At 32.3% G+C, this 24,639-nt stretch overlaps 1 protein-coding gene across 3 annotated transcripts in view; it reads right to left on the reverse strand.

Annotated features, from left to right (window-relative positions):
- The window catches only part of LOC134259434 (uncharacterized), a 33,486-nt gene that overhangs the window by 4,045 nt on the left and 4,802 nt on the right, over window positions 1–24,639 (reverse strand). The window contains exons 3-12 of one of the 3 annotated variants that reach the window (XM_062742016.1): window positions 9,945–10,015; window positions 9,213–9,308; window positions 7,928–7,990; window positions 7,630–7,816; window positions 6,072–6,282; window positions 5,681–5,788; window positions 3,194–3,320; window positions 2,384–2,526; window positions 1,055–1,135; window positions 222–584 (exon numbers count right to left, since the gene is read on the reverse strand). In XM_062742016.1, coding sequence (XP_062598000.1) covers window positions 222–584; window positions 1,055–1,135; window positions 2,384–2,526; window positions 3,194–3,320; window positions 5,681–5,788; window positions 6,072–6,282; window positions 7,630–7,719 — 1,123 coding nt within the window. In that variant the 5' untranslated portion in view covers window positions 7,720–7,816; window positions 7,928–7,990; window positions 9,213–9,308; window positions 9,945–10,015. Of the gene's footprint in view, window positions 1–221; window positions 585–1,054; window positions 1,136–2,383; window positions 2,527–3,193; window positions 3,321–5,680; window positions 5,789–6,071; window positions 6,283–7,629; window positions 7,817–7,927; window positions 7,991–9,212; window positions 9,309–9,944; window positions 10,016–15,053; window positions 15,077–24,639 lie in introns of those variants that run through there. The other 2 variants (XM_062742018.1, XM_062742017.1) reach the window with 2 other exon arrangements.

The following is a 24,639-nucleotide window of genomic DNA, read 5'->3' on the forward strand; positions in this document are numbered from 1 at the left end:
TACAGTAATCAAAACAAAAAGTCTTCTTTTCATGATATTTGACCAGAATCAAGACATTAAAATAATGTTTTCCCTTATTTTCCAATATAAATGAAAGATTTGATTTCCGATCAGTTTCATTGCATTGTCTTTGAATCATTTCAAGTAGCCTTAAAGAGATACACATTCTACTCACTTAGCAATGCGCAAGATAAAAATAAGACAGACAGAAAATTGTTTACCTGATAAATGATTGTAATGGCCTTCTTTATCGATGGAAATACTCATCCATTTAGCTGTATCAGAGTCTTTCGGAAAAAAGACTGTGGTTTTGTTTTCATTACTTTGATGAACGTATATTTTCAGTTTAAATATGACAGCTGCTGCTTTTATACCTATGTCTTCACGCCAGTTTCCTGTTACGCTCCTTCCTTGAAAACTCGTTTTGGACATGTATTTATTATACATATGAAAATGTGGAGATTGGACAATTTTTTCTTTTAAAACATCCATTCCTCCCTCACAGTTTTCCATTTTGCAAATATCTTTCAAGAAGTGTGTTCTCATGTGCAGAGGATTCTTTATCGCTCCTCCCTCAATGGTTACTACAAAACAAATGATATTTCAAACACGTTTTGCAAAAAGAATATTCAAATATCTTGATAGTTTATCGCTCCCTCATTCATCATTTATAAATCAACAAATTTCAATTCAAACTAATAAAACCAAAAGTCTGGTGAAAACGTAGCTCTATTGGTGTTTACAAATCTACAAAGCTTTCTGTTAATTGGAATAGTTAGGATTTTTTTTTTACTTTTGGGAAAATGTTTTCAAAGCACTAGGGATAGACCAGAAGAGTTTATACGTTTTAAGGTGCCCTTAGTCCTTGGAATGTCTGCCTGTCTATAAACAATTTCTCATAAACGCCATTCCTCATATAATTTAAATCATATTTCTACATAACTAGTTACAGATGTCAATTATACTTATACACATAAATCTAATTAGAGTTGTTCTATTTTGTACTTTAATTACAAAGTTGAGTTCGCTAAATGTCTCTGAAATTGTAATACACCTTTTGAACTGGATGGTTTTTCTTCGTCTGTTTCATTCAAAGGGCTCTCCTCTGTTTCAACTTCTCTGGGATTTGTATTTTCTAGTGTAAAACAAACGAATATAAATAAACTAAACACCGAAAAGGAATTAAAATATACCCGGTCTGATATATGTATATGTAAAATGTGTTGAACCTTAAAATGGGAAAAAAACAAAAAAACAAAACCTTTTTTGATTTCGTTTTCGAATCGCAGGAATTTTTTTTTCCAATTTTAGGATTTTACAAAGATATCGTACTTCGTACTTTTTTTTTCATATCTCCTTAACTGCTACATTCAATTCGTTTTTAAACACAAATCGATTGTCTTATTGTGGATTTAGCTTTAGTTTTGTTTCTGTGGGGGAGGATCCGGACTTCAATACAAATCTAATTTGCTATTTTTGAAAAGCCTCAAGGAAGCATGATGATGTTTTACTTTTTTCTTCTTCAACTTATTACACCATATTTAATATGCTTCGGCCTCTTACGTAAACACATATATTGTACATGGATATCTAGTATTATCTATATTCATTTATATTAATATACATAAACTTCGTATTAATATACACGAAATTACTATCAAAAATCTTTCAGTTTGATAAAAATGCAAACATGACTTGGTATTCGTATGAATCAAACTAGTTGTTCATTGAAACTTTATACTTCCTTTTTTTCACTTCTAAAGTAAAATATTTTCTTGCATCTGTTTTCCCTTGTTTACTTTGCTGAGCACACTTTTTTCCATTCTTTGGAAAATGAGACATATATTAGACTACCTATTAACGGTTTACTTTACGTCAATCAAAATATATCTTTTAAACAAGTGCTATTTTTTCATCCATATTATTCAATAGACCATTTCCCGTTTTATTATCTGTGGATTGGATGTTTCCTTGTTTTGGACGAAAAGATTTCTTTTAGCAAACCATAAAATTCAAAGATATATTTGGTTGTAAATTTATTTTCAATCAAAAATATCGAAACTGGTACATTCAATCACGGTATCATAAACAAGATTATTTTTACATGCCTTAAGATGAATCAGAATCAGAATTTGAAAAACGATATGAATATCGCGCAGTTTTCTCCGCCCTGGTTTAATTAATTCCAAAATATTATAATGAAGCATTTAACTTTAATAAGTATTAAGAAATTTTTCTCCGTTCTTTATCCATAGTTGAAAAAGTTTCCATAGTTGAAAAAGTTTCCATAGTTGAAAAAAAAAACAACAGTCTAAATACATTTATATCATAACCAATCTAAGCTTAATATATTGTCTGAAAATAAGCACCCAGTGACCTTTACCTCTTGTTTCTTTCCTTTTACACCGTCGAATCTTTCGTATTGAATAAAATGCTATTGCACATATTAAGAAAAATGTCACACAAGCCAGAGTTACTACTATAATCACAGTATTCTGTTCTTTAAATCCAGAACCAGGTTTTTGTCTGAAAAAAGTTAATTCAATTTTAAGTACATGTACTTAAAAATATTAATCCGAAAATCAGATTTTGAGTACAGCAACTTAGACGCAATACATTTTCTATGTGAATTATTTCGGGCACAATAGATCAAATACAGGAACTGTTGTTACGTACAAGTGCTAGTTTATAAATACCTTATCAAAAACAAGGCTAGAAACATATGCCTCAGTTTTTTTCTTACGTTTTTTTTACACAGTTCGTATTTAAACACCTTTTTGGAAAAAAATGAACATGAAAGGTGTATCTGATATAACCTTTGATTAATCATATAAAGTACTGAAAGGTTTTAACTCCACCAAATAGGTTTTTTTTTTTCGAATAAACAACAGCATGAGTGAAAGCATCAAATTAATCTATAGAAAAATTGTTTCGGATAGGATGAATATTCATGGATATATGATTAAAATCAATTTTTTTTGGCCATAATGTGAGTTGTAGGCTACCAAATACACGTTATCATTACTAGTGAAAAAGCTTGAATTCGTCTTAGTAATCTAAAGCTTTGACAGAGAGTACTAATTCTTTACCCCCTTTACACAACAATCAATTTAAAAAACTATGTTAGAAAAAAATGAGAACACTAATCTCATACTGTGACTTTACAATCTTTAATGTCAGTTTGTTAACTTACGTGTGATTCCTACTGTATGAAACATTGTTTGGTTTTCCTCCAACAGTAATGTGTGTAAGTTCTTTCGAGGATGTTGATTGTATCGTGGTTAGTTCTGGTTTCTTAGCCAATTTATAACACTCTTGATCTAAAATTATTATCAACATTTTCATCAAAAGCATTATACAATTTTCAAGAAATCGGATGAAAAGGTGAAAGAAAAACAAATAGCTCTATTACTCTTACCGATGTGTCATTATTCTAGATAACTTTCTTCCCTTTCTTAATTTATCTTATCATTAAACATGTATACAACAGAAAGAATATGAATAACATTTACATGCACCTACATGTATTAGAATGGAAGATCCAAAATACAAACATCCAGAAGAGGAAAAAAAAAATCTTGAAAGTAAAATGATTAAGTAAATTATTACTATACTCAACAAAAAAAGAAACGCATATTCAGATTAAACATGATAATCTAAGTTTTCAGTTTAATCCTTATCTTTTTCAAAAGTGACATTAGAGGGTTTTGATAAAAATTAAACATATCATGTATTGCGAGTAGAAAAGTGAAGTTTATGTCATGGTCGACCCCTCCAAATTCTTGGGGCATACCGTCTAAACTAATCCATATGTCCTTTGCAACGTCTAAGCGCTGGTGGATTTCCAATATACGGATGTCGTGTATGAATACCAGCTCCTCAGTATCTTGCGAACAATTTATGCACTTTTATGCTGATTTTTTTTTATCCAGCAATTGTAGCAGCAGGTTTTAGAGCAAGTTCTGAATCGCGTGAGGTGCTGAAGGGGGGGGGTCAGACGGTCCTGTCTGGGTGTGGTTACCTGCGGACGGCTAATTCTTGGTCTTCCGACGATAGTTAAACGCCTGCAAGGCCCATTGATGTATTCCAAATGCAGTTGCAACTTCCTGTTGCGCAACTCCGTTTAGTATCATCGTTAGCCTGGTTGTGTTTATCTTTGTTTCGGCGTGGCATTGAAGCATCAACTCTGCAATCAAATCTTAAATATGGGTTTAGTAGGAGTGTTGATAGTTTCTCTAAATCCAAAATATCAGCGAAAATAGACGTCCGATTCAGAAGAAATCATGAAAAACACTACTTTCATAAACGCGTTAAAACCCTTTGTTGTCCTTTAAATAGGTCACAGGTATCCAATGATATAAAAGATAGTTGTTCCATGTACATTTGAAAAATTTCTTTGACGAGTAAAGCAATATGCGTTTCTTTCTTTGTTGAGTATACTGTAAACGTATTACATTTGGCTGTGTATTCTTTTTAGCGCCTTTCGCGGAAAGCAGCCTCCGCTAAATCAAGTACATCGCTAAATGCTTTGTGTATAAAGGTTTCTGTAATGCACATTCAAAAAGCGCTAAATCAAATCTACGCCAACTTGCTGAAAATTCAATTTCCGTCAAATATCGTACAAGCCAAATATAATACATTTACAGTATAATGTTTTTTATTATTGAAAAAGTCCTAGCTTTCAACAAATAATCTGATGTCACACAGATGCCTTCTTAAATAAAAAAAATCTTATAAATAAAAAGATTGGATATAAAATAGGTTTAGAACGTCCAAATTGATGCAAATATTTATTAAATATTATTATAATATCACTAACACCCAACCTCCACTCTGTATAAAATAACATCGATTAATATATAAGGTACATAGAATCGGTCTTGCTGATGCAAGGGCCTTATCGTGTTCACTCATCCCTGAAATCATCATTTGGAGTTTGGGAAATTAAATTTTTCAGATAAGATATTAATCTCCCCCTAAGGAATCGCCCCTGCTTTAAAATATACCACATGCCTCGTTGCATTGCTTTAGTTAGGAAGTTATATAAGTATAGGTACGAAATTGAAAAGACATGGATTCGTTAATGAGTTTCTATCAATTAATCATTGAATCATATGAAAAAAAATTGTCCTTTTGTAAAATAATCACTTTGCATTTCGAGCTCTGTGAATAATGTGTTCCCCATGTGGATAAAGTATCATACAGGAAAAAAAGTTTATAACAAAGTGCCAAGAACTGACAATTTTGCTTATTCGTTATGTCCGTCAAGTTTTCAATTCATTATAGACAATGGGATTGACCATCAGTTTGCTATAATCGCGAATACTTTATAAGCCTGCTCGCCATAAGCATGTATTACTGTATTGACATCAAACGCATGATATAAATAATTGATTATAAATGTAGGGTAGTTCTGATATTTGGTATAAGAATGTTTTTTTAAATAATAATTTATCCTGCCGCGAAATCCGTATAATCCCTATAAATTGTAAAACATCAAAAATATGAAAGTCAAAAGATTTTTCGAAAATTGTATCAGCCATTTTTTGAATTCTACATATTGAAAAAAAAAATATATCGAGACAGTGTGTTAAAGTTTTTCTATTGCTTCACTGGCTTTTATTACAAATTTAAATAATAATTAGAATTATAAATTAAATCTTATAAAAAAAAAACTTACATTTGTAACTCTCTGAAGAATTGTATCTGAATGGGCATAATTGACATGTTTTTTCATAGTTCGATTGTACAAGTTTCCCTCCAATGTTGAATTCAGCACATCTATTGCCTGTAATGAGCATGTTTTAAAATTAGATGTATAATAGAAGACCATATGGCCACTTAGCTGTTTATCTGTTCAAACAAATAAACAAAAGGAAACACGAAAGGAATGATTTTTACATTCATAAAACCTTTTTTCGGCGGATGTATAAAACCTTAAAAAAATATAATTATACTAAATAAATCTCATTTATTATTTGTAAATGCAAATAACATTGCAACTAGAACTCTCATCTGTGAATTGCATGTGTAGATAGATGTTTCAGGATTTTGGAAACATGAATATTTACCCAATATTTTAACCATCGGAGCGCAAACTTCTATTGTGCCATTAGACCATGGATTTATCAGGCAATGGTACACAAAAAAAGACTTGTCGGTGCAGTTCTGTGAATACATTTCACACTGCATCGCTTGTGCTCTTGCTTCCCATTCAAATTTATTTACTGGACAACTTATGCTCTCTTTTAAACTTTCTAGTGATTGTCTGCATCCCCCAATCTGAAATAAAGCGTTACTCTGTTACTCTTTTTTATTTTTATTCTTTTATTTATTCCTTCATAAAATAGATGGGGGTAGAAGAAACAATCGTGTACGGGGGGGGGGGGGGGGGGGGGGCTACGCAGGGGTGATAAGGAAACATACAGAATATTCTACCTTGACTAAATCATTGATACATTATGACGTATTAGTAGGCGAGATGTCGTCAATTTTACAACAGAAGTTTTCGTAATATTGGTATTTAGAGATGTAATTTTACCCTAGAAAATGAATTGAAACGTCTAAAAATTAACAAAAATAAAATGTTTTTATTTTCTTATGCTCTAGCTGTCATTTTGATTAAAATCTACCATCGATGACGTCATATGTGTTCATCAAGTAACTTGGAAATTGATCATGTCATGAAGAGAATTTGGCTAAGAAAGGCATATACAGAGATACGTAAAATAGAATTTAAAAGCAAATACCGTGAATATTATGTGAAATTCAAATTGAGTTCAGTTAATCATACAGGTATGCAATTTTTTTTTCATCGATTATATTCTCTTTTGAAGACAGTCAGCTAAAAACGTATCCTAGTTGGTCTTTCCTCTGTCATTTCTGACAAAAATAATGCAGAACAACACTAAGCTGGATATTTCAAAAAATAAGGTTTGTACAGATGAAAAGTTCGCTTCTAAGATACTTGGAAAGTGCTGCTAGAATCCCGAGTTAGGCATGGTTTTACGAAAAATCTCGGTTCATATGTATAAAATTCAAAACATCGGGTAAGGTTTCGTACGAATGTGTTGAATAATTATTTTACCGACAGGACAGTGGGATTCTGGCAGCACTCTTTACGCAAAATAGATGTTTTTCTACTATATTATTTACTCAAAGAATTCATTAAACTCATGGTATTGTTGTTCTGTTCGAACATTTCTCTATAAATAGAAGTCACGTGATGCAGTGGTGGTGGTGCATGTCTTTGCGTTAGACACTTTTTTTTATCTTTATGCAATAGTTAATTATAGTTTACGTTCATCAGTGGTTTGAATAAATTATCGAACTTAATTTTCTTATCAATTTCCCAAGAAATGATTTATATACTTCCTTAAAATACCCGCGTATTTTTCTTTTTGGGAGTAGCATATCATTCATACTTTAGTGTGTCGTACTACATGGGGATCGATGTCAAGTAATGCCATGATTTACATATTTTTTTCTTTTCGCTGTGTATCGTCCTTGTTTCCTTAATATTTTAAACGCCTTTTTTTAATTCATAAGGTTTAACCTCTTTCCTAGATTTTTAGCATTAAATTGTGTTTTATGATAGCTATGACAAAATGTCAGCGTAAAAATGATTACAGTTTCCCTCCGAAATTGTAAACAGGAAATGTTTCTAGGACAGCTTAATAACATTATCCTCAATGTTAATATGATGAAGATGAAATCCATCTTGCTTCGGTTCTAGAAGCTTCAGTGTACCCTTTACACAGACACTGATGCCTGGGTTTCGGACACTTTCGCCTGTCCTCTTCAGAAGGGTGGCCAGCTGAAAGAAATATATATGTTTTTAAATATTTAACAAAAATAATATTGGTATAGGGATAAAAAAAAAAGTAAAAACAATGTAATTATATATAACAAAACAAGGGTTACTTACTCAAATAATCCTATTTTTAAGAACTTTTTTTCCAAGAAAAATGATGTGACATGTACTTATGTCCTAAAGAAATCAATATTCAGAGTGGTTAAAATTGAAAAACATTGATCACTTTTGATTGTAAACATACATAGAAAAACTGAGTTTGCATGAACTTCGCCGTTTAATTAACATCTGGATACATGCAGTGTTCTGAACACCAAATGTATAGTGACATCTCAGGATAGTAAGAAGAAGGTATGGTTTCCATACAAATTTTGCCCTGTGATTTTCTAAAAAATGAAACTGGTGTAAAAGTTGAAAACTCATGCTTTTTAAATAATTGAAATTCAATGCAGAAAAATCATACAAGTAATTTTTCTCATAAAATTATGTGTTTTTTTAAATGCTTATTATGAAATCATAAACATGTGCATTTTCCCGTATATTCTTAAAAAGTTGCAGAAGACACCAATTTTCAATGAAATTTTCTTTCAGATAACATTGTCCACAGGCATCGCCCACAAAGATCTTGAGATATCTTATTTGTTATTGAATTTTGCACAAACTAGAGGTACTGGGAGCAATGAGCTCACTAAATGAGACCCCCCGCTTCCCATATGGTAATAACAGGTGAAAAAGTCCATGTTTTCCTGTGGCCGGGAAACCCAAAATATGTGTCGGATAAAAAAGTAAAATAGGAGGTGCACAATGGCAAAATGTAATAAAGATTCTGTGAAAGTTTCGTCAAATTTCATTCAGTGGTATGAGAGGAGTTACGGATAAGAGATGGGTACCCCAAAGCGTAACAGACGGACGGACAGACAGACGGACGGACGGACGGAATTAACGATTACTATATACCCTCCCGCTTTTCAAGAGGGGGGTATAAATATAAAAAATAACGTGGGCGACGGCTGTGGACACTGTTTTCTAAAAGAAAATTACCCTTGAAATGTGCCATTTTGAGGCTTTTTCTGTTGTAAATAGAGAAATGCTTTACATTTATGACGTCATATTTGCAGAATGGGAATTCTTTCCTGATTTATCAGAGTCATTTTTTGATGTCATTACATTTTTAGGGCGCAATAAAGCTAAAATCATACCTTCTTCTTTAATACCTTTTTTCAAGACTTAGGCTATGGAAATAAATGACTTTAAAATAATTTATGAGGTACGTAGGAAGCAACGCCTACTAATTTTTATGAACAGTACTTCATGAAATGATTATTTTGAGTTTTTCCTTTGAAAAAGAAAAATAAAAGAAAAATATGTTAAAGGAAGGATGTTTAATTGCTGTGGTTACCTCTGTCCAGCATAGAAATTGCCTGCTGATTTCAGAAAATGTTAGTTAAATCAAATTCCTACGCTTGTCTCGCCTGCCAAAGCTTTCTCTCCGGGTCTAAAAAAAATAAATAGATCATTACTATTAGGACAGTTCGCTAGTGGCCAATCGGTCCAACATGCACAAGGTTCCCATGAGACACATAAACTCTAAACTCTTAACCCTTACGGTGCTCTTCGTTAGGAGATGTTTTGCTACATTGTAATAAAAACATTTACCAATATGGTACCCCATCCTGCCCAGCATTCTGCATAGGGTAAAGATTTAAACAAACTTGAATCTGTATATGAATTAATCCTATTGGCAATAATGTTTATCTGAAACATATAAGCTCTGCTTTGCTTTTCTGAAGATTTTTTTTCTATATAGATAGATTACATTAAAAATCTTCCCCATTTTGTGCCCAATTCTTCAAAAAAACCCTGGGGTATAATGACTGATGTAATACTTCGATCTGTTATATGTATGATATGCCCAGATCATACTCAAAATGGGGTGGGGGTATGAATTGAATAAAATTGAATCTTTTCTTCAAAAATGATTTTTTTTTTTGTATACATGAATCATTGTTGACATGCTGTTTTTTCAATACATGCTCATGCATGGTGCATGCATGTATGTAAAACTTGCATTAATCCCTTAATGTGACTTCATATCTGCCTCCAGATGGTTTGAATAAACTCGAGCAATCACTTAATGACTTTGCTGTTCTTGGGAAGTCAGATCCACACGTAAAATTCTGATTCCCAGTTGTTGTCCTACCACTCACTAAGACCGTTATATTTGAACAATTTTAAATCCCAATTTAATGACTATGATCCAGATCATATTTTTGAATTATTATTTCTTACCTGATCTTAACACATATATAATACTGGAAGATAAAAAGTGATCCTAAAATATAATGAAAATTCCATTTTCCACATATTCTTCTTGTATTTCAATTTGAATTTTCCGCCTTGACCTTGATCTATTTTTAAGGATAGTCTTGATCTATTTTATTTTAGTGCAACCATTGAAAATTCAGGATCTGATGTAAATAAAACATGCATTGTGACAAAAAAATATCAACCTTTTCTATTATTTCATGTATATATATTTTTCAATTCATCAATTAACGTCTTAGAACATCATTTTATTTATTTCATTCATATACTTACATGTTTGTTCGAAAGTTTTTATTCATTTATTTGTTTTTCTCTTTTTTCACATTTACAACCTGTATAAATGTACTTGTGTGTGACGATATATAACAATTTCGTATATTTTTTTTTCTTAAAAATTGAGAAAGTTATCAATTCCATATGATGTAATGAAAAAATGTCAATAAGCTTCAATTTAATAATGATAAGTTCTCTATCCAGTGAGCCGAATCATATTGCGCACGAATGCAAAGTATATACGTAAGACTCAGAAGTCCGATGGTGACGCCAAAGTCCGACGGTCTCGCCAAACCCCGATGGTCTGCGTCAAAACCCGATAGCACGTGGTCTTTACGGACGCCAAATCCGATGGTCACACCAAAGTCTTATGGCTCGTTTCCTATGAGACGCGCGACGCTAAAGTGCGATGGTCTGACACGCCAAAGTCCTATGGTGCGGAGGAACAATCAACGTTTATGACGTCACAATAGTCCCACGTCATGACATTGTCCTGCATTCAAAATCTATTGCTTTAGTATTCGTCTCACATACATTTTTAGTGATATTGCTTATTGTTTTCGCCCACCAGAGCTATTAGGGCTAGTCGCTGTAGACCATTCGACTGATAATGGTTAGTTCTTGAACACCAATGTGTTTCCCCGAGAGATTTTTTTGGTTAGTCCTCGCACACTATTATACTGATTTGAGTAAGTCGAGCACCCATGCAAGATATCTAGCTTATAGTTTTAACAAATTTTTCGACTGATAAGTGTAAGTCTCGCACCAATGTCTAAAAGATTAGGGTTAATCTTTGCATTTAATATTTATTTGTATTTCATTTTAAACAAATCGGGCTTGAGATGGAGCGGAATTTCATTTTTGCGCAGCAGTACTATGACGTCATGAACGTTAATTATTTTCCACACCATCGGACTTTGGCCTGTCAAACCATAGGGGTTTGGCGCAGACCATCGGACTTTGGCGTGACCATCGGACTTTGGAGTCCCATCGCACTTTGGAGTCCTACATGTAAACTCTAGCACTGGTTCTCTGCGCTCGATTCCAGTCGCTGCCGCTAGGAATTAAAAGTTGGTTTTTCAGGGCGCTTGCGCCCGTTAACCAATGTCAGGGTGCCAGTCTATATAAATACACAATAATTATTAAAATAATGATGCATAAATAAATGATATTTTTCTTTCATGTCATCTTCGCTAGCCAAGGGTGTCTGATACGCTACTCTCCTCATAAACCCTTGGCATACATTGAGGTCAAAAGACGGGATTGTTTACGTCACATGATCTTGTATCTATCAGGTACGCACAGCTTGCGTCATCGACAGAAATAAAGACGCATATTTGAAGTTAAATTAAAGTTTTATCAAGAATAATTTAGAAGCAATAATTGAGTAGTGTTAATTAATTATTCATAGTACAAATCGGAAGTATCAATATAAATTCTTAATCACATATTTAGAAGATATTGGATGACACCATAGTTATTTATAGAATTGCATGTTATCTCACGGATCGTTGTTGACATGCGTTTTTTTATTCCGAGACTAAAGAGTCAATAAGTATCCCGAACGCAAATATCGTCATTTATAAAAAAAATGATGATTAGTCGACAGGTGTGTAATGAAATCCAATCAATATTCTGTTTTAAAAAATCCCGATTTTTATGAACACCGTATGCCAAGGGTTTATGATGAGAGTAGCGTATCAGAAACCCTTGGCTACCCAAGATGCTTTAATGTACGCAATATATGTATCCACAATCTCTCTATAGCCCTTTATGCCTGTCGCTACATATATCATAAGGAAGCATATGTTCAATGGTAATTTTAGGCGGTTAGCTTCGCTAACCGCTTTATGGCATGTGTTCAACGATATTACGCAATTATCGACACCGGAAACTCCATAAGGCGCTACCTATCGACAACGGAAACTTCAACAAAGCATCTACCTATGATTCGTTTCTAACACATTTAACATATGTTTAATAAAATCAAGACTATCAAAACAACGTGATCTTTCGGTTTTTCATTTTTTTTCTCATTGTGTTTGTCAATGAAATAAATTTATAATTGTTGTATTAAAAAAGTATAGGAGCATTTGGTGTCGAGATTTAATTTCCGTGACATCAGGTGATGGTGATCGGGCCCTGTAACGAAATTCAAAGTCAGCATGAAGTTTAGCTGATAACATTATCAATGCAAATAGCGAGAAATATCATATTTGAACCCAATGCTACACGAAAACCAGCAGGCATATCCGATTTATTTGTTAAATTGAAGCCTGAATCGAACAGGTGGTCAAAATGGCGTTGCACACCTTGTGTATTTATAAATAGAGGGGGTAGAATGTTTCGATATTTGGCTAATTTAGAGACTAAATGATAAAAATTCAGGTGCCTGTGATTAATTGTTAGGTTTTCAATAGACCCATATTAACAACAAACGATAATAAACGATCACATTTTTATTTTAAATAAAAATAATGGGACCCTGAAAATACTAAAATTAATCTTAAAGAATTGGAAAAAAAATTAATCGGCATTCGATATTCTTCTAAAAATCAGCCGATATAAAATATGCACAGAAAAAAGAGGCATGAAAAATCTTGACAATTAGCACAAATAGAAAATTATATCTAATAAATGATAATTTTTGAAAGTTTGCTAAATTCCTATGCAAGGTATAAGTCGTAAAAATTTTTAAATTGCATGAAAAATATTTACCAAATACTCAGTATATGTTCGTTTAAACATATCGTTCAAGACTCTTTTTTTAAATAATTGTCATATACCATTGACTTATTCGAAAATTTAATTGTTTGAAAAGTCAAAAATGTACATTTCTTAAACTTTATCATCTTGTGTACTTGTCTTTCTTCCTGCGAGAGAAATAGTTCATAATATCAATAAACAGATGTACTCAGTATCTGTATCAAAATACAGAATGAACAGTGATCGGGTCTCAAAAGAAAAACGGATCCTTGAAAGTTCCGGTGCCTAGGAGAAGTAAGCATGCCCAATGACAGGTTACACCTGCTGACCCGCAGTGAGCCTACGAAACTGAAGCTCTCTGAAATTAATAAATTCTCTGCTCGTCCATCCGTTTTTCTCAGACTAGCCAGCTAAAGATCTATGTACAGTACTCCTAATCAATTACTCTTAAGAATTTGAATTATCATTTTATTTTCTTTTGGAGTTGTTTGCTATCGTGCTATAGCTGCCTTTACAGTTACCTAATTTCAGAATCAATAGAGCATGAAAGACAATTAAATTTGCAACATCAACATAATTTTTTTTTCGTTCTGAGCACTTTTGGACGCCACCAATGGAGACAATTGGGATAATTTTTTGAAATTGAACTTCCTTGCTGTCTTTCAAGCTGAAAATCTCAGATTAATAATTTGAAACATACATTTGTGACATCAGTCTGGGATGTTATTGGTTTAACCATTTAGTAAAGTACTACAAAATTCAGTGTGTCTGCTTCTTCGCTGATGACACTGGACAAATATATGCATGCTTACTTTAAAATCATCATTCAAGGCAATTTTTGTTATTGTACACTGTACATAATCGATGAAAGCATGCTAACTTTTTTTCAGTACTTTCAGTGCTTTGATTTTCAAAGTGATGTTTGCATGAAAAGAGAACACCAGGTCGATACCGATATTGCGGTTTTGCACTCTGTAATCTGTTTTGGTACCGGTTTCACCGTGATATTTAAATCATGAGTCAGCCAATAGGCAAAGGACTTTAAATTGCATGAGTCAGAAATAGTTTTCATAAATAATAAATAACATAGAGTTTAATAAGTAATTAATATTAAGCCTATAACTGCGCCCATGAAAGCTAGGGTGCTTATCATAGCAATGAAAGATGAAATATTAGAGATAGAAGAGTGGTTCTTAAACGACAAACCTTTTACGAAATGCTTGTTTTGAAGATCATTTTCTTCTTTATTTTCAAATCGCTGTTTATTACATCCGCACATTTTGTATGTGATGACACATGGTTTAGATAAGTTTTATTTTCAAGGTGTCTATAGGAATTATGTGTTATGAGTATAAATAGGTAAGTTAAAAAAATAAAATATTGGGGTGTGTGGTGAGGAGGGTGATGTTTTTTATTCTAGACTAATTTGTCGCATTTTCTTCATCATTCTTAAGAATAAATGACTACACCCTACACTTAGAGGTCGCGTCATAAGCCTTACACTGACTGGGTAGCACGAGACTCGGATATGGCATCTTGCTATGCAGTTTATTAATTATTTAAATGTACTGAACTTTATGTAAATCATTTTCAATGCAATCTATGAGTTTTGAAATTTGAAAGGCTTTATAACGTAATAAATATTAAATCAACTTAGCAAAATGTGTTTTACTATACCCTTGAATACTAGAATAAATTATATATAGGCAGTGTTCCAGAATTTTTTTTTCAAGTATGTGTGTGTGTGTTGGTGTGTGTGGGTGGGGGCGAGGGGTTGGAGGTTCCACTCAAGTCAATTAAAGTCACTTTTATTGGCTAAAGTACATTACATACGTTTAATAACTCTGCAAATCTAAGGGGGTCAATATGCTATCTGGTTCATAAAAGTCATGCTATTTAATAAATGAAAAGATAAATATTAAACTTAACTACATACCGTCATGTGATATCCTCAGTGAAACCTAGATTCCATCTATCTTACACTCCAGCTGAAAACATTTAATTTTGACTCCAAATTTAATTAAAATATTCTTTTAGGTCATGGTTTTTTTTTCGTATTGTATAGATATGTAGGAGTCTAGGAAAGTTCTATAAGAAGACCACTACATCTATGTAACAATTTCCTTCCACCCAATGAAAAAATAGCATTAAGTTTTAAGTGAGTGAGTCATTACCCATACTTAGTTTTAACATAAATGTGGTCAAAATAAGGCTGTCCCTCCTTTCCTATTTAACCACTCAAATTTTTAATAATATTGCAGTTATGCCGCCTTGGCATACTCTAAAACCTGGCCAGGCCTGGCCTCAAGGTTGGCCTGGCCTCAAATTTGGCCTCTGTAAAAAGAGCTAAATTCACGCAGTGCATATAGCGGCCTATTTTTTTAGGAAAATTGAACTGAATTTAAGAGGGAAAAATTATAATAAAAATATTACCCCTAGGTATCGAGCTTAAAAAGTGTATGTCGATTTTTACATATTATGACGTCATATTTGTATAGTAAACGTCGAAACACGTGCAATTTGCTCCTTTTTTATCAAAATGCATCATTTTTCCGTTTTCTTTTTCATTTTTTGCTGTGGCCACACCCTTTGAACAAAATAAAATTTATGTCATTAAGTAAACAATAAAAAATGGAATTCTTAAAGCATATTTTTATTTTGTTCAGGAGGTGTGGCCACATCGAAAATAATACTTTTTCTTTAGCGTCAAGCCTCGCAGTGCCGACCACCATAAAGGAATTATGTGGTTTCTTCACAAGAAGCTGATTTATATTGCTTATGTATTGTTTAAAAAGTTTTTAAATCCGAATACCATTCCTAATAATATATTTTACATGATATTATTTCCAATAAACACGAAAATCTGTCATTAAATTTGACGGCATGCAGTAATGTCATTTGAAACGTTTTACAGGTCTACAACTTGTTCCGACTTTCAGTTTGGTACTGTATTTGAATATTCGGTCATGACCTTAAAAACTGCTATGATTATGAAATATTTATAAATAAAAGCTTTATAAATTATGAGCAGGGATGGGGTTATTGAATAAAGTAATTGTAATTGAGTGTAATTAATTACATTTTTCAAAGTAATTGGAAGTAATTTGTATTTGAGTGAGCTTTCAATTACAAGTAATTGAATGTATTTAAATACATTTCAAAAAGGTCATGTATTTTCAATTACTTTTCAATTACATTTCAATTACTTTTTTTCAAAATTAAAGTTTTTAAAAGTTTATATACTGATACACAGTTTTTACACTGGTGGATAAATACTACCTATTCCTACTTCTTGAAAATCTCAATTCTACCTATTCCCACTTGAAAGTAACAATAGATGGTTTAGATAGTTAATTTCTTTTTACAGTAATTATAGACTAACTACATCCCCTTTAAGATTTACATGTGCATGTATTATATACATTTTAAGATAGAAAATACTGAATAAATGTGTGAGAAATATTAATTTATTTTATTCAAAAACATGGATTCAAGAAAGTAACACACTTCTTGCCATACACCATGCTGGTGTAGCATGGGCTTATGTTTGTACAATAATTAAATGTCTCATTGTGTTTAATTTAATTTGTTTATACAGTGTGTCACACTGCCCAAGTCATTATAGGTAAAGGTCTAAATTGGTCCAGGTGTGAACCCCTGTCATATTCAAGAACAAAAACACCGAATAAAAATTCACTATTATAGAAAAAATATTTTTTTTTTTTTTTTTGGTTACAAAAAAATCTTTCTTTTTCTTTTTTTTGAAATAAAACTCAAGTAATTGAAATGTATTTAATTACATTTGTCAAAGTAATTGAAAGTAATTAATTACATTTGAAAAAATCAAAGTAATTGTAATTGCAAGTAATTGACAAAATTATCAATGTATTTTAAAGTAATTAATTACATTTCAAAGTAATTGACCCCAAGCCTGATTATGAGCATCATTATGTGTGCAAGTAGGGTGTTTTTGTTTGTGTGTTTTGATATCGATCTTGTTGTCGCCATGGTCACTATGCAATCAAAGGGGAACAACTCAAAAAAAAAAATGATGATCAAACATTTTATTGAATTCGGCAAAAGTTTTTGATAATCCAATCCTGAGTGATCAAATCACCTAGAAGATTCATATTACAACGGATGCAACTACCAGAAGGTGTGTATCAATTTCAATTGAGATTGTTTATCCACATTATAAACATATCCGATATTGTACAGTTTAGCAGTATATCGATGTCAAATGACGTCTGCATCAACAAACATCACACACGTTATAACAATCCCTTAAATAGTCCCTTGTTATAAAATTGCCATTGGTATTTAAAAAGGAACAATTATTTATAAAAAAAAAATTCTTGATACTACTAGGCAATGTGATTGTCACACGCATTCAACATAGGAAATTCGGAATAACGAATTAATATTGAACTGAATATCGATGTTACAAGTGCTATCGTACGTCTTGTTATCGTAAAATCAAAGCAAAGCATAAATGAAAAACTTACTATATAGTTAGGCAATCTCACAGCTGTAAAATGAATTTTACTTGGCACGGATGACTTAGTCCAGTGACTGCTTAGTTTGCTCGAATAAAACAAAAACATAAAGTGAGCCTACTTGAATTTTCTTTTCTCAATGAGTTACTTCTCTTTCTTATAATAGGAGAGAGAGAGAAAGAAAGAGAGAGCAACCACTCTTTAAATGTAATTCCATTCAAGATAGAATACTATAGTTTATATAATATTATCTTTTTAGCTTTTTTTTCAGCCAATGTTTTAATTATTACGAAATAGTACTTGTAACATCGAACCACTAAGATGATGTTCATTATTGCTTTGATAGGGATATTTAAAAAAAAAACTTAAAAAACACTCACAATCGCATTTTTCCATAGTTCTACTGTATATGTGTATTTACAAACTTTAGATAATGTTATCTTTAATCTAGGAAAAGGCCATAATTAATCATTTTCATTTTAGGGAGGGTTCTACTCAATTTAGCAAACTTCCCTGACAAACAGATAAACAGAAATATAAATGTTATCCTATGTTATACTTGCATTACGTTCATACTGTATATATACCCCCTTCCCTGGATCCTTTGGCCAGTGTATAGTAATCAAATGTCATTCCTAATGTTAACAGCCCCCCCCCCCCCCAAAAAAAAAAATAGATAAATTGATAAATAAATAAAAAATCAGAACACTTTATGATTTCATCCAAGAGCATTGGGTATGACCAAAACAAGAGGCTCATCAGCCACATGGCTCACCTGAGCACATCGGCTAAGAAAAAGCCCAAATCAGTTCAGAATTGAAAAGTTTACTTGGCTGGGGAGGGGTAATTTTTAAACTAATTAAGGATGCCTACATATCAATTTAGCAAATAATTTTGCTGTTCTTTTGAAGATTTTCTGACCTATACATTACTTTGTAAAAAAAATTATCCCCAATCTGGGAGGGGGAGTGGTCATGATTTGAACAAATTTGAAATTACACGACATGAAGATGCTTACATGTTAAGATGACTAAACATAGCTTCTATGTTATTGAGAAGAATTTTTTTCCCTAAATATTCCCAGTTTGTAAAACTTTGACCCCCATTGTGGCCTTAACGTATCCCCGGGGGTCATAATATGAATAATTTTCAATATGCACTATCCGAGAATAGGTGGGCTTAAAACCTTAGATATTGTTGTTTGAGATAATAAAGTAAACAGTCCATTTCTGTCAAAATGTTTGTGTCTGATAAGTTTTGAATTGAAGAATTAAAGCAGAAGTCTTCAACCAAGATTTCAAAAATTTCTATTTCAGAATGCCTGGTGATGGGCCAAAAAATTTCCCTTGTTTATTATGCAACAAACGGACAAAACCACATGAAAGAAGAAAGATAACAAGAGCGGAAAATCGCTTCCTTCAGAAAAACTTTTTAATCACTGTCTCTGATAAACATGACACACTTTGCAGCAAATGCAGGCATAAGTATTACGCTTCCGACAAACAAAAAGTTCATGAGGTCCCGAAATCTAATGGAGAAAGTGACGATTACTGTCCAATACCAGAGTGTCGAAAACCCAATGCTGTATCAAGTCCCCCATCTGTATCTCTTTCAATACCGTCCACCTCTAAAATCCATGCACAATGCTTTTTATGCAAGCGCGCGGGACTAAAGCTCATGGTTGTACCATGAAATGCAAGGTTTAATGTCTTTCTGAACTGTGAGGTAATTGTACCTGCTGGCAGTCGATGCTGTCCCAATCACTTGGAAGATGGCGAATTCAAGTCCGATGTATTGCCACGCATAAAAGCAACTAGTGAGTCGTTTCTTAGCAGGACTGCTATTACTGACCTCATTAAACGGTTGCGTGCTACAGCGCAGCATAACAAAAATTGCAGAATCGATTTCGACAATTCCTCCAATCTAACAGATAATGATTACTTGACACTGACAGGAATAAGCAGAGAGGCATTTGATGAATTGTGTGAGTCTTTGAAAGATGTTAGAAACACCCCTGTTCGCTCCACCCGCACATCCTTGGGAATCTTTTTATTTAAGATGAAATCCGGACTTTCCAACAAAGTACTTTCTACCATTTTTAACTTCTCTAAATCCAGTTTGCGGCGAGCTATAGCTTCTGTAAGACAGTCTCTCACTGCATCCTTTGTTCCACAAAACTTGGGCCTTCAACATATTTCACGAGAGGAAGTTATTGAAAGCCATACCAGACCTCTTGCGCAGATCCTATTCGGAGAAACTGGCAGTTCTCAAGTGATTTTGGTGTTGGATGGTACCTATATTTACATTCATAAGAGTAACAATTTTCATTTTCAAAGACGGTCTTTCAGTTTTCACAAAGGAAGACCATTAGTGAAGCCAATGGTTGTGGTGACAACCACTGGATATTACAAGACAGCTGTTGGACCCTATTTGGCAGACAATAAAAATAACGATGCAAACATTCTTACTCACATGCTAAAGTCAAATGTTGAGGATATTAACACTGAGTTCATGAGAATGACATATTTGTTGTTGACCGAGGCTTTAGGGATGCTATCTGTTTCTTGGAGGATCTTGGAATCAAAGCTGAAATCCCGAGCTTCATGAAACAAGGAAGTAAACAACTGTTTACAGAGGATGCTAATGCTAGCCGTTTAATTACGAAGGTATAAAAAGTTTCATTGGCCATTTTTGTTTAGCCACATAAGGGTCGGAAGCAAATTGAAAGAGGGTGGTAATGGAAAGCTAAATCACCAAAAAAAGTAACCCCTAATTTTCAATGCCTACATCTATCCTTGCAAAAAAACCCCACCTCCCCCCCCCCCCCCCCTCCACACACACACTAAGCATTTAAAAATAGAAAACTAAATTACACAATATCTTGATAAAATGATCATTTCAATTTTTTTAGGGTACTCTAGTACCGATATACCCGGTACATGTATATGGCAATGCATGTATACATTATTATACAGTATAACCTATTTAGAAGATATAAAAGATCCGACATATATATAACGCCGTTAGTACATTCTTGTGGTACGACTATAGAATTTTTTTTTTTGGTATTTATGATAATATAATCATCAAATAAAATCAAATGAAATTTTAAAACAAAATTCAAAATAAATAAGAGTAATAAACTTTGATTATTTAAGATTTTGTAGGGATTATAATATTACTTTTGGATAAACTTCGTAATATCATGATGAAGTTGTCTTGTATGTAACGTCAACGTCATGACGTTACAATACTCATTTGAGATTTTATCAAAAAATAAATTGTTTTATGACCTACAAATCCTCTAGTATTATGTGACAAAATTTTATTTACTTTGGTGACTAGGCGGATTTTTGCAATTCGTGAACTTAGCTCTTTTTGCCCTCTATTTTGGCCTGACCCAAAAATAATTTTTGTTTCAGAATTTGATTAATTTTATTGATTTTATTGATTTTTTTAAAATTGATTTCAGTTTTTTCTTTTTAAAAAGCAGGTAAATTACATATTTCTGTTGATATGTATATGTTAACATTAAAAATAGTCATGTACTACTACAAATATGATTCATTTTATTGATGATCAATCGATCTGTGTACACTTATTTCATTTTATGATTTGATGACCGGTAATTCTACTAACACTACAGACACTCTTGCTTAATTATTTAGAAATTTTTTTTTTGTTTTCCAAATTGTGCAAGTTGAAAAAAAAATCTCTAAATCATGTCAAATGTCATTAAGAGATCTGAAAAATTTCCACTTGTGAAGTGAGGAATTATCGCCTTTCACACACTGTAGAGTGTTGTGTTACTGTTATGCCCGCAACATCTTAAATGTGATATAGGAATACAGGCACCAAAGAATTTTTAAATAAATATACTACCATATACCAATGCAGAAACCTAGATATTTAGATTATACTGATTTGATAATTCTGTTAAAAACTCATATGTAGTTTACTCTCACAATAGTTTCTATCTAAAAAAAAAACTTATATAAATAACATTTTCTGATAATTTATAACTTTCTGTTCCTGTGCGGTAACACTGTAATTGGATATCTAATGATAACAATTCTGCAGCATGATTCTTGACAGGAGATAAGGTTGAAGTTAATCAGCAATGAAATGTATATGTGCATAGCCTAAAACGCCATCCATTATTTGTAAAGAATTTCTTACTACAAGTTTCACTATCTACAATTATCAATACAAAAGTTGAGTTTGATGATAGTTTATTAACATTTGTGCTGCAAAACGTTTGCATCCTATGAACCAGACCATTAGAACCCTATCATATAAAATGTGACCAATTACTTGCATATCATAGTACTGACACTTTTTCTATCAGTTTGTAAGAGTAGTCCACGTTATCAAAATAGTTTTTTTAAATCTGAATAAAGTGTTTATAAAACATGTAACAAGTGATACTTAAAAGAGCAAAACTAACATTCTTTTTATGTCTTAGGTAATTACTACCCATCTGCATTTCTTTGTTTTATTGATAATTTAAATTGATGTTTCTAAATGTTTTACTTTGTGAAATCATCTATCCTACTATCTTACTAAGTCTTCAGAATTGCAATTGATCAATAGAAAATCAATAACATAAATCATTGGTGGTAATGTATTATTATTTTAATGATCACATCTACATATCAACAGAAATATATTATTTACCTGCTTAATCTTTGAAAAAATAATACCAATTAAAAATCAATTAAATCAATCAAATTTTCAAAAAGAAATTATTTTTGAGTGAGGCCAAAATTGAGGCCACAAATTTTTACAGAGGCCAAATCTGAGGCCACGCCAACTTTTGAGGCCTAGTCAAAATTTGGTTTGAAGCCAAATTAGAGGCCAAAATAGAGGCCAGGCCAACTTAAAGGCAAGGCCAGGCCAAAGGGGCCAGGCCAGGTCTTAGAGTATGCCGTTTGTCTTATGTATTCTTATGTTTAAAAGGAAATGAGTCTACCTATTGAAACTGTGAAACTCAGGGGGTTTCCACAAGGGGTTTCGAATTCCCTAACCAAGCGAATCAATAAACAAAACATTATGATAGAGGAAACATTTAGAGGATGCTTGTTTTGTTGAATCAGTCTCTTATGTTTTATTAAAGTGATCGCTGTTTGTAACATCAGTACCGTTTGCAAGTAATAATACATAGTTTAGATGAGTTATATTTCATTACTAGTATGTGTCTAGGATTTACTAGTTTGTGATTATTACAAAAAGGTAAGTCCAAGAAAATAAATACATAGAATTGGGGGCACTTGGTGGGGGAGAAGGCTGTCTTAATACTAGACTAATGAGTAGGATTTTAATACATTCTTAGGAATAGATGTCTACATCCATGACATACAAGTGGTGTCATAAAACCAACAAGTGCTGATCGAATGAGTAGCAGGAGACTGATTTAACAATTTCTCGACAGATTATAAATTTGTAAATTATGTAACTGCAATGAAAGCGATGGAATTTATTACTTATTTAAATGTCCTGAACGTATCTATAAAGAACTCTTGCGTTATGTGTTAAATCATATTCAATCTAATCCATGTCTTCTGAAAGTTGAAATGCTTTATAATCTATCAAATACAGGCATTGATCCAGGACTTTTTTCTAGAGGGGGGGGGGTTACATTCAAGTCAAAAGTATTTTTTTTTTTGCATTATGTACATTTTATAAAATAGCTCTGGAAAGTCCAGGAGGTCTGGATCCCTCTCCCTAGATCCACGCCTATTATATGTATAATAATTCAGTATATTTGAGAAAGTTGGCTCTCTTGGTTTATGATACTCTGCAATCTCTTCTTCATCAGACATGCTATATTTCTGATCTTATCTTTTCTGCATTGTTTTTCAGTAGTGAGAATAAAGTTCATTGTCACGTGCCTTGATGTTTTGGTGCAAATCGTTCAAGGACACATGCATGTACATTTATTTTACAGTTATCTTGTGGAAAATAAGAATAAGCATAATTTAGCTGCAAAAGTTTAGCTAAGATTACATATTAAAATGTAATATTGGCTTAATGTTTGACAAAGCATGTACATGTATAAATCAATTAGATTTCGTATTATAAGAAATCGCTGTCTGTTTACTTGACAATGTAAAAAGACTCCACGACAACAATTTCCACCTTTTAAACAGGAGAGTTCCAATAGAGACGTCTTTATTTAGCTCTATTACAATGTGAAAGAATTTGTAATTTTTGTAATTAAGATACAATGGATGATTCAGATAATAGTTACGTTTTGTTCAGTCTTAACAAATTCATCGAGAAAGGTGTCAATTTACACCTAATTAGTTTTACATTTATAAACAGGAATACATAGTTTTTGATTAAAGTAAAGGTACGTATGTGTTTTTTAAAACGATGAAACCAAACCCTTAGTTTATCGCATGTAAATGATTGTTCATGTGTTTGTTTTTAAAGAGATCTATGAATTAAGCAAGCGAATTTTGTTGCATGAATTTGATACTGATAATGGACTTGATATCCAATAAAATAATTCCCAAACTGCATATAATTTTTTTTCAAAATTAATTTAAAATATGTCATTCATTTTAAAGAAACTTTTTTTTTCTATTTTTATCTATCTTATTATTTTTTTCTGCTATAAAATTCGCATGTATGTTCAATTTAAGAACAGTTTGAAATTAAAGAACCGTAATAAACGAAATGTTTATAATTTTTATAAAAAAAACTTATTTAAAAACAAGAAGCAGCAATAATTGATAAAATCTGGATTCCTTCCAAAATCTGGTTTATTACAATATCATGACAGTTTTATTACAGTATCATTTTATTGCTTATAATCGTATTCTATCTTTATTGGTTTTTGAATACATGTTCATGCATATTGTCTGGGAAAGTCGAATTTGAATATCAAACAGAAAAAAAATGTTTAAAGGAAAAGTAACTGGGCCACTCTCGTCGCTTCGATGGTATACATTCCATTCATCATATTGTATATATATACATCTCGCACGTTATGGTTTACCTGCGAATTGAATTATCGGTATT

This window comes from Saccostrea cucullata, unplaced genomic scaffold, assembly GCF_032062105.1.
Source record: "Saccostrea cucullata isolate Sc308-1 unplaced genomic scaffold, CSIRO_AGI_Scuc_v1 ctg466, whole genome shotgun sequence".
NCBI classification, from domain to species: Eukaryota; Metazoa; Mollusca; class Bivalvia; order Ostreida; family Ostreidae; genus Saccostrea; species Saccostrea cuccullata.